Source organism: Anopheles moucheti, chromosome 3, assembly GCF_943734755.1.
Source record: "Anopheles moucheti chromosome 3, idAnoMoucSN_F20_07, whole genome shotgun sequence".
Classification (NCBI taxonomy): domain Eukaryota; kingdom Metazoa; phylum Arthropoda; class Insecta; order Diptera; family Culicidae; genus Anopheles; species Anopheles moucheti.
In genome coordinates, this window is record NC_069141.1 from 41,066,981 (window position 1) to 41,082,054 (window position 15,074).

General features: G+C 49.2%; 1 protein-coding gene across 1 annotated transcript; it reads right to left on the minus strand.

Annotated features, from left to right (window-relative positions):
• Positions 1–206: 206 nt before the first annotated feature.
• Positions 207–14,219, minus strand: LOC128303168 (transcription factor Atoh8). Its single transcript, XM_053040032.1, has 2 exons — positions 14,086–14,219; positions 207–1,562 (listed from the first exon to the last, which is right to left on the minus strand). The coding sequence occupies exons 1-2, from the start codon at positions 14,165–14,167 to the stop codon at positions 406–408; spliced, it is 1,239 nt and encodes a 412-aa protein (XP_052895992.1). The 5' UTR covers positions 14,168–14,219; the 3' UTR covers positions 207–405.
• Between the last annotated feature and the right edge of the window lie 855 nt (positions 14,220–15,074).

A 15,074-nucleotide genomic window follows, 5' to 3' on the forward strand; every position in this document is an offset into this window, starting at 1 on the left:
TGAACTTCAGCTTGCTTGAACTTCAAACTTCAAGCCTACATTTGTACTTCAGTGTTCACGTCCCCACGCGTTTACGTCAAATGTAATGTACAAAACTTATCTGATCAAAAACGAATTTAAAAAAAAAATAAATATGGCTTTCTGCTCAATTACATTCAACACGAAAGGGAGAGAAACAGGGGAAAAAACATTACCACTATGCTTAGGCGAAATGGCGCTCATTACATTCATCCTGAGAGCGTGATCTATCTTAAAAAGAGCACAACAAATGCAGAAAAATAACGTAAACACGTACGACAAAAACCTAAACATTCCGCCATTCTTGTGAAGCGGAAGACACCACCAACACTCTTTCACCGGAAGCATCTCACCCCAGCACCGTTCGACGGGCCGAACCGAGCCCTCTCATTCATCCTTCTTTTTACGTATTTTGCCTTCGGTTTGGATTGTTTTCGTCACCATCTCGACGCAGTCCGCAATCGACGGTTCCGAACCGTCCTCGCTGTAATCTTCGCCCGCCATGCGGCTGAGCGTCAGAATGTAGGAGCAGGCGATACGGAGGATGGACAGCTTCGAGAGTTTCTGTGCATTCGAGTAGGCCGGAATGGCATGCCGTAGCTTCTCGTACGCGGCCGAGATCGTGTGTACACGCGTTCGCTCACGCGCATTCGCCTCGATTCGCCTTTCGCGCGTCATGTTTTTGTAGTTGCGCGTCTGCGAACCGACACCGCCGGCGATCGACGACTTTCCGTGCCCACCGGACGGAACCGACGATTCATGGTCCGGGAGCGAGTCGTTGGTGTCGTCGAGGGACGGAGGTGCTCGAGGCTGCACGAAGAGGGACCCGGAGGGTGTATGGGTGTGAAGGTGGTCGTGTTGTTCCTGCCGTTCCTTCCAGTCTTGGGGTGCGCGTTGCGGTGAACGTGATGACGCCCGGGGGCTTGGTCGGGGTGATTGGTTCTTTGAGATGGACGCAGCGGAGGAGGAGCCATTCTTTTTAGCCACCAGAGCTAGGGGTTGCAGCTGTTCCAGTGGCTTCATACTAACTGCCCGGTGTAGTGTCGTGACCGCCGGATGGCGCACCAGCAGATCGGCCGGGTTGGGAAACGGAGGCACGAACGGCGCCGGAAGCGGGACGGCAGATCCTTCCATTGCTGAGGGTGCCCACGGACGAAAGGGGCTGCTTGCCGTGCGACATGAAGGAACTGGTGAGGTAGTGTCGAGTTCGTCGCGATCTTGCCGCTGATGGTGCAGATCTTCAACGTGCTTCCGCTCGTCGTCGAAACGGATGCGCTTCTTCAGTGGTGCCAACAGTTCCGTCTCGGCAACAACACGCAACGGTTCCGTGCTTTTGCGCTTGTTCTTAACCAACGCGGAAGCCTGCGTCGTCACCACCGTCGATGCGGAAAGCTTTGCCTCCGGAACCGAGTCTTCTGAGCTGTTCTCGGGACTGATTAATCCATCGCGCGAACTCTGGTCCAGCGACTTCAGATCATCCTCATGCTCCGAACTGCCCGAGTTGAATCCAGAATCTCTTTCGAGTGAGGCGGACATAGCGGCTCCTAGAGCAAAAGCAGAAATTGGAAAAGAAAGAAAGAGAGATTTAGACACAATGTTCAATTGCCGCTCTAGCCAAGGCTCAAGAAGAAAACAGTTTATAATGCCTTTTTAAAGAACATCTCACACAGGTGTGCTCATTCGAATACCCCGCTCCTGCTCGTTAACGGCAACACATTTCATATCCAAACAAACATCCAAAACCGTAAACGGATGTTGAGACTGAGCACCGGTGAACATGGTGCGATAAAAATAGCAACCACGCCGAATGCATCCAAGTAGGTGTAGTTCGAGTGAACCGGAAGTGGTGTCAATAATACCGCTTACCTATTCACGACCAGACGCCGCAACATCTCGTCTATGTCCGGAGCACCACAATTGCGTCAGTACGCACGTGTAAATTTCTAAATCATACGCAAACCTTCGCAAACAGTGGAAGAATATCAGGAAAATATTATCATTTCCATTCCCCATTACGCCTTACTTTATTCAGATATTTAACCTCAAATTTATGGCACCATGCGGCGCCACCAACTTACAAACATTATATCGGAGAGTTATCGCAGTGGGAATGGGTTTTAAAACACAAACTGCAAGATTTATCGGCTGTATTCCAGCAGTTGATACGGGGATAATATTCCTTTTTATCCCTCCGGGGTAGGGACCGTATCTCGTTCCAAACACACGCGCCATAAACAAAATCGCACGCTAAAATTAATTGAACCGATGACACATTTTTTTCGCACAATCGGTGTTGGTAAGTTTAGCATAAGAAATAGCACATCACCTATTAGGCAGATTAGCTCGGGAAAAACTGTCGTTTGGGAGTTGGGGGGGGGAGAAAAAATGGCCAAGACTTAAGCTTCCCCAAGTGATCTGGTCCTAATCTGAGGCGGATCTGATAGGCCAGCCAGACCGTGTTAAGGACAGGAGTGTTAAGCGCCAATGCGCAAGCAACGCCACCGCCACCGCCCAACCACCAACCGGCGCTTCCATCTCTAATTAGTCTTTTAAGTCCGAGCGACAGCGCGTCCGTCCGTCCGTGGTCAGGCGTGTGGAAGCTGGCCCCGGGAGCGGGCAACGTTTGCTTCTAAGTATAATTTATGTTTGTTTATGTTTTCTTTATAGCCGGCCGCCCGCCACCCGGTGCCGACGGTCGCCATTCCAACGCCGCACCGGTGCGCATATTGTTTTAAGCGCCCAGCTGTCAATGGAGCTAGAAATTGTCATTCGCACCAAAGCGCCATAAACGACACAGCTTGAAACCCGAAGATATCGTTCGCGAGTGGCGACACACGCAACACCAAAACTCCCCTTCCCTCTATTTACCTTGGTGGGGAGGGGGAGGGGGGGGGGGAACCTGGAAATGTGTGGCAAAGGAAGGAGCGGTGGCGTCACGCAAATTTATGCAAATGAAACCACCACCAGCCAACAAGCAGCAGCGAGAAAGACGCGCTTCTTTGTGCGCCGTAACACCATCGCCCCGTAAACGATCGCAGGAATGCAGCCGCGTGAAGATCGTTGGCCGGAGATAAGCGGTAAACCAATCATAACGCACGCATACCAACGCTCCATATGGCCACAGAATCGTTTCTTCTCGCTTCGCTTTCGGTTCGGCTTTTGACGGTCGCTTTCGTTGACAAATTCGTTGAAAAACCACAGACGCATCATCATCAAACGATCGTCCGTAATCTTGAGAACCTATCACGATACGAGCCAACTGTATTTTCGCTGAACACATCATTCTTCTAACCCCCCCTGATACACTGGCCCTTCCAATGTCTCTACCCAGTTTCCCACAAAGGCCACTTCCTTCCTGTGCTGCACGACACGTCTGGCTGGTGGGGGTGGTTTGCGGCGCATCGATTGAATTATGTGTAAGTAATTAATTTTCATCAGTAACCACATCTAGATAGTCACGCCAAACCAGCGCCAAACACCCTTCGCAGCGGCACGATGAAGTTATTAATAAGACAACAGGCGAGACAGCCGTGGCGCAGACGCACCACCACCGATGCGCCATGCACAGGGCGTTGGGACGCGGCTAGCGTATCGAGCGTCCAAATTGCAATCGGCGCGTTCGGGAGGGGAGGGTGACGTTTACACGAGTGCATATAAATTACTCCCGGCTTAAAGAACAAACAGCACCGCTGTCTCACACACGCACAAGGAGTTGCTGTGTGGCCGTCGCTTCCAACAGCTGGCCGGTTACACTCTTGAGACTCAACACCTTCAACTCCTTCAGTACCCTCCCGGTGATGACACATCATCGGTCCAGGGTGTCCACTCCAAAGGGAGTAAATCCCTTTTGTAACATACGCGAATAAATTTCATTCGCCTTCCGTCTTGTGCCCTTTTGACACATCTTCGCCACCGCTCCTCCATCGTGCGAATGGTGTGTCGTGTGTTTGCCGGTGGTTGCTGTAAATTAACTTGTGAATGTTAATCATTATATAAACACACAGAGTAGGATCACCTGGTCAATCTCCGAGGTGACCCTCCGGAGTGCTATTGGACTGCATGAACGACTTAGAACAGATATTCTAGAAAGTGGCATTTCATTATCACAACTCTTCGGCATGATTCATTCGCTGCATTCTTCGTAAACGAACGACATGTATTACTTAAAAGTTCCATCATCATTTAACATCTTCGGCTTCCTCATTCGCCTTTATTTCTTCTCTCTCGCTTTATTGCTTTATGGCCCATCTGGTCATTGGGTGTCTTTGCTTGGTCAGCCCGCTGTTCGGCGGTGGCGCTTACGTTGCCATTGCCTAGTGTGCATGCTGTCAACCGGATTCCACCGTTCTGTTTCTCGTCTCGAAGATCCCCATCCCCATATGCACAGACGCCGATTGCATTCTGGACATCAGCGTATCTCCGTAGAAGGCAATGGCCCCATCGAGGAAAGCAGATCTCCAGGAATATAAAACTCCGCAACCCCCGCATAATCCGCCACTCGCCCAGGCCAACTCCCGCCCCATCGGTTCTGCGGCAAAAGTTATTGTTTCTATATCGCGCTAAGCGACCGGCGCCAGATTGTGCTTGGGGATTGTCTCGCTTTTCGCGTTCCACCGTGGCGTGTCCGCTGCACCGAAAGTGTGCTGGAGTTATTTCTTGCCATTTAGTTTACCCAAAAGACAATCGAACCATCTGGCGGCGCTGCAAATGGCACAGCCGAGGGCACACCGGTGCGACGGTTTCACGTTGTGTTGCCCCTCCTTAAATGGGCCCCGGGAAGGCCCAGGATATGCCATAAGCCAGACGCGAAATGGCTAGAGCGACGGCAAGCAGGGCGAACTATTATCAACCGAAAAGCATCTGCAAAATGGAAACTTTGCAAAAAAAAACTCGGATACGGGGGGTACCGGAGCGTCTGAACTTGAAAATGACTGTAATGCTGCACAGTCGCCCACTTTAGCGAAACACATTCCGTGACACCCACCCAAAAAACTCATCCAGAATCAACCCCGGTCGTCTTCCCTGGTTGGCGTCCCTGGTGGTGTCGCGGGTTTTGGGGTCGGATTTCGGAGTTCATAAATAATCGCCGAATGTTGTCGTCTGCTGCAATCGCTTTCCCGCACGGTTGCTGTGCGCGCTGTCCTCAACCAACCGGACCGGTTGCGCTCCACCCAAATCACGCCAAATCAGTGCATGGCGACCGGCGACTGCACTTATTTTGCATTCATTCGCAGTCGTCGTCATCCGCGTCGTCGTCCAGATAATGATCAACACTTTCGGGGCCGACGCGAACCGTCCTACCGCTTGCATACGCCACTCAGTCTTCCTGCACCCTTATTGTATCATAAAAAAAACCCCAAAACGCAACCAACGCTTTCGCGCAAACACGGAAAGCGAGAACTCAAACATTTTGCCGCACCAAACTTCTCAACTTCGTGTTGGGGCCAGAGTGAAGCAAAAAACAAACGCCAAAAGTTGAAATTTGTGTGTTGCTTCCTTTGATTCGTCCTTTTGTCTACCGCATGGTGCAAGGGTGGTGATGTGCGCCATAATAAACACACACACACACATTAAACATTAAATTAACGTACCGCATACGAAAAAGAGGCGAGGAAAGTTGATTGAACGCGGGAAAAGCAATTTGTGTCGCATTTTTATGCGATTTTTATGTGGCGCTTCTTTCACTGCTTCCACTGCTTAAACCCATTAGAGAGCACTAGATCACTCTGGGATGCGCCGTGAAGGAAGGATGAAAAAAAGGATCGCGGATAGCATAAGTTCACCCACCCTGGTTTTCACATTTTCCATCATTCGCTAGCTATTAATTAGAAAACGACGAGCATTTGTGAGTGGCGCAACAACGGCCCCACGCCCATTGACCGGCCTGGATGACCAATCATCCATTTCTGTCGGATGGTAGTGAAGGAACTAGAAAAATATCGACGAAGGCCCTTGTGAATCACATGCTAGCTTTTTGCATTATTTCCTTCCGATTTCTAATTAGATGCTGCTCAGTTATCGTTAAGAAGTTCGTTTTGTGTTCTGGCGTCTGGAAAGGATAGCAATGAAGATCCCAATTCGCAACTCATCTTCAACTTCCTTGTTATCTCGAAAGCATCTGGCCAACTTCAGCATCAGAAGCATCTCCTCTTGTACCGACCGAGTTTGATTTAATTAATTAAAGCCAAGATGAACACTTTCGCTCTCAATTCAAAATAATCCGCGGGTACGACCAATAAATAATCAATTTCTTCCATTTTACAGTTGTTTTTTTTTTTATTTGCAAAAATGGGGACCCACACACCCGGGCTAGTGCACGTGCCTCGTTATGCAATGGGCGGCCGAGGGCGGCGACACTCTACACACTTGGGGCCAGTAGCCCCGGAAGCACTACATCGCGGAACACCTATCGCGTAACGCCCGTAACGCACACGTTACGCGCCGGTTCATCCTTCCCATTCCCAAACGACGGCGAAGCGATCTGCGATCCCCCCCTCGTACGCAGTAGGTCACGTCGTCGCGACCTCGTTCCCGGCCGCAAGTCTCAAGCAATTACGGGTGAAAATTGCATCATGTTAATAAATTGACAGTAATTTATTCCGCACCAACCATACCCGGGCCTTGTCGCGCCTTTTGTCGTAAAGCGCATATAGTTTTTTTTTTGTTGCGTACGCCACTGTGCAGCAATGTGCAATAACGGAATTGGAAATGCGGCTTCGGAATCGGTTCAAATCGGTTGTGTGGCCACTGGAAGCAAACACAGCAAACCTGCTACCCCGATCTTTACGGTGAATACAAGGCGGGGGGGTATCGTATTTGTTTTACAATGCAAATTGCGCTACTACGACGATGCCCCACTCGCGTGTTCCAGCCGCTTCGAGTCGAGCCTTTTTTAATGGCGCTACAGTGGCGTTTCTCCATCACTCGAACCGTCGATCGATTCTAAACATCTTCAATGCACTCGATGCATCCTAATAGACTGCACCAAATCCGGTGCTTTAAACACAACAATCGGGAGAAAGGGGGGTGGGGGGTGGGGGGGGGAGTATTGAGTTGTCAATAAACCCGGGAGGGTTTCGTTTGGTAGGCGCCTTTGCATTTCGCTTAACATATTTGAATTGATCCACTCTCACTTCCACACAATTTCTCGGCGCCACGGTGCAACCATTGTGCGGTTTATTGTTTATAGCTTGGGGGGGATGCTGCAATCCGCTTGCCTTCTGCGTAAAGATGTGCCAGGAAGCACGGAAAAGCAGGCGAGCATTATGTCAAACAAAAGCGAATTAATGCACCAATTTCACTACAGCAAAAGATCAGCCCGTATTGGTTATTTAAATTTGGCTAATCGAGAGGCCCCAGGGCCCAGGGGGCGAACACCCCTTACTGTATCATTAACACGCACAACACGCTCTTTTGCACACACACACACACACACTCCGTAGCATTATGCTGCCGGTCAGCTTAACGCAACGTATGGTAGGCGGCCTGCGAACAGTAGGCTAAATAAACTGCCAATTTGTTTGCGTATTTATATTTACTTAATCAGCTTCCTGCGTGCCGGAGAGCAAGCAAACCATTTGTGTGTGTGTTTGTGTGCTTGAATGCAGCTTGTTGCAGGGCACGATGTAACAAAAGGGTGAAGACAGGGTGGTACAGTATTGGGTTGCAGCATCCTCAAGCGCCGAGCGTATTGGGGGAGCGAAAACGGACGGAACGAAACGAGGGAAATGTGGCAACTGAGAAAATAAATTGTAACTTAACGCCCCGTTTCCCATTCCCGGATCGATCCGCCGGTTCGAGACGCCATATGTTGGCCACTTTGGCAGCGGAGCTGGAGCGGTGCGGTGCGGTGGGGGTGGTGGTGCAAGTGCAAGCCGGAAAAAGATTGGCCCGTTGACAGGCGACCGGAGCGAAGACGCGAGCAGCACTGACAGCCAAATGTGGGTACGCAAACGATTCGTTAGCCAAGCGGCGGCCATACGATGGCGGAGGGTGTCGGTTCCACATTCGTTACATTGAACTGCTTTTTCGCTTGCTCTTTCCCGTTTCTAGCTGGTACTGGGAAGGTATGCATGAACGGGGTGAGTGAATCTCGATGGCAACATTACGTCGCGATGCTCTGGCGCCATCTGTGTGTGCTGTCGTTTCAGCGGCATGGCCCCTGCATAAGCATAGAGACGTGGACGCGAGATTTACACGCGAAGCGTGAACGATGAAACGAGAGGATATTCTCCCCAAAATCCTATTTCCAGTGCCGTGATTGCCGCGACCCGTTACTTCTCGGAAGATACCGATACGTGGTTTGCCCAGGACACCCCAAAAAAGGATGCCCTTAGAGCACGTCTTTAAGAAGTTCTGGATTTTCTCTTCCCACCTCGCTCCCCCCTCCCCCCACTCCCCTGTCCAATTTTATTGGCACCAGTAAACCTTCCCTGCTCGTCTTGTACCCCCATAGTCCGCTGGGGTTAAATTTAATTTGCGAAACCAAGGCACACATTCGTCGGATGCAGATCTATGTGTGCGATTGATTGCATTCCGGCGGAGTGTGCAGAACGAGCCAAAAAGGGAAGCAACAGAAACCGTAGCCCAACACGATTCCTTCCAAGTCCACTGTACCCATCCCGAGGGCAACAAAAGAGGCCACTGTCAAAAACCTGAACCACTGACCGCGAACAGCCCCGTGGCCTCCAAAATGGCAAAGTGACTACGGCTCCGGGTTTTGTCTTTTCTGACGGTGTTTTGTTTTTTTTTCTTCTCCTCCTATGCTCACCTTTTGCATTCTGTGGTTTTTGGCGACGCATCATCGTTCCTGTCCGTCCCTTGGGGAACGGTCGAACCTGACCGAAAATAAAGAAGCATCCTGTATACGCAACATCCCCACCCCCGGGCCACGATTCTACCGAAAACTGCTATCGCTAGCTTTTATCTCACCGTTTGCCGACTCCGGGGGAGAAGATTGGCGCCTCAAAACCGGCACCGAAAAAGGATGCAGTTTGGGGCATCCCATTCGATTGGGAGCGAATCCGGTACCCGAAAACGCAGGAAAAAAACCAAGACTCCCGACCCTTAACATCATCTTTTTGCTTTGGTTTGGCCTTAAAATATGGCGCAGATCCAGCTCCGCTTCGGTTGCTATTAATTCCGTTCTTTGAGCTTTACTTTACCGCCACTGCTTTGATGCTCCAACGTGGTACAGATGGCGACGATTCCATGGTAATACATTCTCAGGGCTCTGTCAGGCTCTGTGCATTCAGAAAAACATATTGCCACTGTGACAAAGTATAAGATTGAATACTAAGAACTGTAATCACATTAATTTTAATCGCATTATCGATTTGTGTTCCCATCTTTAAGATTCGCAAATAGAACACCCACACATTTCGCTACCACTTTCGCGTAATTAAATACGAACAAACGATGTGGAACAAAGTATTAACCACAAGGAAATGCAAATGGCTGTGCAGTATGGAACGTGTGCGGGAATTGGTAACATTTACTGCGAATAAAATAATCATCCCGCTTTGGGGAAGATTTAAGGTCGATCGTAAAACCGTGTGCACCGTCACCGCCTTTAGCTGCCATCCCGTTTTTCCCGGTGTCGGGAAAAACCCGAAACCGTGATCCATAATGGAGCCATAAAGGTTTTATTGGCCTCGAAGGTAATCAGTGCACAGTTTTCCCCTAGGCGAGAGAGTCTTCTTGCGGACGACATTTGCTACCACGACGCTGCCAGCTTACCGAGAAATTCGAGAGTAAATCTCCGTCCCCGGCAGGGCCGTATTCTAATTAACCCTCGCGCCGGTAAAAGACAACCACGGTTCCACGTCCGTCGAGCATCGGCAACGCCGACCACATGCCATAAATTATCTCCGCGTATAGAAATGTGCCACCTGCGCGTACCGCACACACCACGGCTAACGCGGTTTCGTTAATAACGCTTAACGCATCTGTCCCTACGGTCGGTGCTGTTCTTCCACCGTGCGATTACTGTATCGGCGCCTGGCGACATTCTAGCGATAAAATGCACATGTGCACATGGAACACGATCGAATGGTGGAAGTGGGAAACCGTATCCCCACCCTCCCATACCCGTTGCGGTTGTTTCCGTAGTAAAGCAGCAGGCAAATTAGATGAACTTATTTATCATCCGTCTTGAGCCGGGCTGCCGCCACACTGCACAGAGGTGAATGCTTTCAATCTGGGGAAATACCATTCATGCTGGTAAGACTATCAAAACATTTCTACGCAAGATAGATAGACTGCTGCTAGGGGCCATTTTCACCCACTCAAGTGACTTCGGCGCTTTGAAAACATTTCCAACACACGATCGCACGATCGGCCATAAAATCTCTCATCCGCTAAGACCCCCCCAAACTGTCAAGAATGTGGGTCCAGCGGGTGGCGCGAACGTGGGGGAGAAAAATATTTTCACCGGAAAATTCAAACAACACGACCCTCGTTGTCCGATTGTCGGTGGACATTCCAACATTGTCAAAACTAGTGGATCGAGTGGAAAATCCGTCTCACACCTACGACCATTCGAGCGGTTGTCCCACGTGACAGATGGCGTTCCTGAGGACGATCCATCAAGCGGACGCCAACACGACCAGGACTGGGTCCCACTATCAACCATGTGATTTAATTCCATCCCCAAAACCGTTCGCAGGCACATCCCACTATGGAGCGGCGTTGAAGAGTTTGTAAACAAAGCAATCCGTGACAAGTTCTCTCGGTAGTGGCGACATCTTCATCGTGGAGACGTGGGGAAGAAAATAAATCCCTCGTGGCCAAGGTTCGGCGCAATTCGAGGAAACTCTACCGGTGACATAATGACAAATTGTTACTGACGATAGATCGCGTAACGTCCGGTTGATTTAAACTCGAGCGGCAATAGAATAGAATTAAAAAAAAAAGCATGACCGAATTCTTTTGATTCCCGGACAGAAGCAAACCATCTAACGCAGATTTAGATAACCATTTATGATTTATTCACCAGATCAAGCAGAGTTACAGCTCAGGTCAACGATGGCGCCCTGGCTTATTAAAGCCGATCTTTCATCCACCGTCGGTGGAGTGATTTCAAGATGGAGAATGTCGTTCTGAGTGACTTGCGTCTTGCGTTCTTGGGTAGCTTCTACTTTTCAAATTTGAATAACATTCTTGGAGAGTTTACAGACGAGTTATAAATCATTTCTATTCATTTCATATCAAACCCAAAATTTCACTCTCGTTCAAATCATGCACACTGCTAGCAATGTCTTGTTTGGTTTTCTGAACCCTTGGTCAAACTTTCGTCACCCGTAAGTATGTTTCTAGCTGGAATTACATTTCCCCCCGGGCAATCAAACTACTCACCACACCAACAACACATCCAAAATGACGTCAGTCACTATATATCGATGGGTATCGGTTTATGTTTTTTTGTTTGTTTGTTTGTCGTTGCCCTTTCGCTTCCAGAAACCGATCGCACCGGATGCCATCTCGCAGCGTAACAACGCGTACGCTTTGTCTCGGTATCGAAATCCCACCCGGACGGACGAGCAACTCATCCATCTCACGTCCAGATGGCGACGATGACAACCGTGCGCTCCCCTTCAATCGCATGCCCACCACGCAACGGTCGGATTATCGTGTGCGAATCGTAGCCCAGAACGTCCGTCCGAGGCGCCCCCTCCGAACGGAGAGAGTGTTCCGGCGAAGTGGCTCGACGCTGGGAAATGTGCAAACAAATGATAAGCGAAGCGTTGTTTGAACATCTGGACGGTCCGGATCGAGCGGATGAAGCACGTGTGGATAGAAGGTCACTTACGGACGAACGGGGAGTATGGCTACGGGGGGAGGGGGGAAGTTTTTTCTACGTCTGGGACAGTTACATCGACGGCATGACGGAATGAAACACCCGGCAAATAATGGAAGCCTTGCATAGGCCAGTTATTGTGCGATTTACCATTTTCAGGCGACAGTTCCACGAAATCGAACACCTTGAGGCTATTTTTAAAATCTTCAACCAACTTCATGTCATTAGATAAATCTTGTGCAAACAAAACCACCGGGGTGACTTATATATGTGCACACGAGTGTTCAGAATGTTGACTCCTCTAAACGAACGTTTACGGATCGTTAGAAGCGTTTAAAAAAAACTCGTTTTACTGGGCGTGAGAAAGTATACATCGCGAACTCCGATTCGGACTGTTGAATATCCTTCCCCAATGAACGAATCATCCCACAAAGGTATATCATTCATCTTAGACGAGCCATACCCATATTTCCAGTTCTGCGGAAGTTTGCTGCAAACAGCAAACAACCAAAAGAGCACCCCATAATTTCATTTATAGCTCCTAACTGCAACGTTTTCAGAATCAAAATTCAAGCACACGATCGTTTCTCTTATTAGCAGTTCCATTTTGGCACTCTCCATTTCACAGCTGTGTCCGCGGTGTAGATCATAAGCCAGCGACGGGAAGGCATCGGACTGCCTCTCAAAACCCATCACTGGAGAGTCGTCGTCCGCTTTCCGACCAATTTTTCGGGACGCCCCCCACGGGTCTATAATTATACACCGTCGTCTCGGGTTGATACACGTCCACCGAGTCTGATGTGTGCCACCCATTCATAAGAATGGCGATTCTAGCCGCGACTGTGGCGGTTGCTGCACCTTCCAAGAATATTTCAACCACCACAGGCGCAACGTTAAACAGCGGCACGGTTTCGTGGGTCATCATCATGCGGCGGAAGGATTAAAAACTACACACGCACTCACACTAACAATGTGCGAAGCATCAAATCGGGCTGTGTTCTTGATGGGATTCATTCTTAGAATCTGCGGGCGAAACCAAATTAATTGCGCACGCGGTGCAGTCACTTACATCCGGTCTGTAGCTATAAATACACTTTGGGTTAAAAGATGATCTATATACTATGCGCATCCATCCAGAGGCGTCTATGGCGAGAATGTTATAGTCTACAGTTCTAATTGCAAGAATTCCACCCCTACCTAAACTACAATTCCCAAAGAAGTTGTATCTGTGATAAACAGAACCTCTCCCAATGTCACTGTAAAACTAATTACTCTTTGATGTACGCATCCGGTTTTGTTTTGAAGCGGCTTAGACAGCCGGAGACACCTTCAGCTTAATGCCCACCGCAGATGAACGCCCGTCGACTTTCCTGCTGGCTCTAATTAAATGCAACCGCCACGTCCACGATCGTGCTGGCGCATGATCATCAAATGTCACACACTCGCATGTCATCTTGATGAGCAGATTTCTTCTCCATCACCGAAGGCACGTATCGGTTGGCTTCTCGCTTTCAAGTGCACCCAGGGTAAGTCCGGTAACTTCCTTCGTCGCCTACAATTGTCGGACGAGGTAATCTTCGAGGTCCAGCTGCAAGCGATTTGCGCGAATTGAGTGATTTATGAATGAGCGTGCGAGGCGCGGAAACATGCGGGACGCACTTTTCCCACATTCCAAAGTACTGCTGATACCCGGACCCGCATCCATCCACGTCGCACGTCCACAGTCACCGCCGACGTCGACGTTTAATTTCACTGGAGTCGCGAGCGAATGTGGTTCTCCAATTAAAATCCGAGCGCAAAAGGCGCCACTAATAAATGACATAATTACAACGTACAGCTCAGTTCTCTGGCCCGGTAGCTGAACTGCGTCGTTCACCACCGCTGCCTTTAGGGTGGCAATCACTAGCCATCAGGGCGGGATGTGTGAATGGGGTGTACATTGGATACTTATGTCCTCCCTCTGGACGGCCCACCGAAGTCCACCCCGCACGATATTGATGCTGGGGAAACGGCAAAAAGATGAGTGAAACTTGTGGCAGCTGTCGTGAGCAGGCGTTTTATTGCTTCCGCTCAATCCGACCGAAGATAAATAAAGCCACCCATTGCCTTCGCCCCCGAAGCGAAAGACGCTATGGAATGTGGAACCTTCCTACATCGTATCGCATGAATAAGGAACCTTTTCTTCTCAATCTCTTAGACGTTCGTTACAATAAACGATACACATCATCAAGGTGACACACATCTCCACGATTGGTGATCTTTCAACTTACCTTTCATAAGGATCGCTGACAGTTCGACTGCACTTAACTTAGGATACATTTTTGCCAAGGTGCTCATTGCGTCGGACCACATTTATACGGCAGCTGTTTGGACTGTTCTTTTCCACCTTCGGTGGTTTCTTCTTTCGAGCAAGAATGTTGCACCGTTGCACTTGCTGCGAAAACTTCCCCTTCCTTCCAGATGGTTTTGGGCGGTTTTTTTTTGTTTCACTATCTCCCAACCTCAACGCTCGGGCCTATTTACTAACGACCCTTCGATTCCCTTATGTCACAGCACTTGAGCAGCGCGATAGCGTCGATGTTGGTTCCGTTGACGTCGTTAGATTTTTCCTTCGCTAGCTATCTGTCGTTGTTTGCTTATCGCTTGCTTTATTTTTATCTCTTCTCCTTCTTCTTACTCAGCTGTTTGGCGTACTTTTCTTGCTTTCCGTTCGAAAACTTCGCTCACATATTCACACACACAGGGAACTGGTTTCGGTGCCCATCAAACATAGAGCAAGTCACCATGGATCACTAACTATTACTGTACACCCTCACCGACCGGAGGTATGGCTTTTTCCTCCCAATTCCGACCGGAAATACCGGAGGTCAAAAAATCTGCCAACAAACAGCGCGTATTTTCCGCACAAACGCACTCTCACTCACAACGTAAGTCAAGTAAGTACGGCAAACACCGGCACGCTCCTACAGCATGGGGTGATTCACAGGAGCAACACTTTTAATTATTTTACGCTTTTGCCCATACAAAGGCACGATAGGTTTGTGCTGTTACTCGCAGTTATCCTTTCGTCGATTTATTGATGATCATTCCCTTTACATCCGTTCCAAAAGTTATACCGCTACGAACCGCTGGGTGTTGATCGTCAACGGAAAATGCACATTCAATATTCCACACGTTTGTACTCCTCTTCGTTCAAGGAACGATTAATTATATGTTTGACATACAATATAACCGCAAACAGGACAACTTTCAAACACAA

Excerpts from the sequence above, each read along its gene's own strand:
- LOC128303168 (XM_053040032.1), bottom strand. The coding sequence starts at position 14,167 with ATGTGGTCCGACGCAATGAGCACCTTGGCAAAAATGTATCCTAAGTTA. Across the intron at positions 1,563-14,085 it reads GTCAGCGATCCTTATGAAAG|GAGCCGCTATGTCCGCCTCA; the intron begins GTAAGTTGAAAG and ends CTTTTGCTCTAG.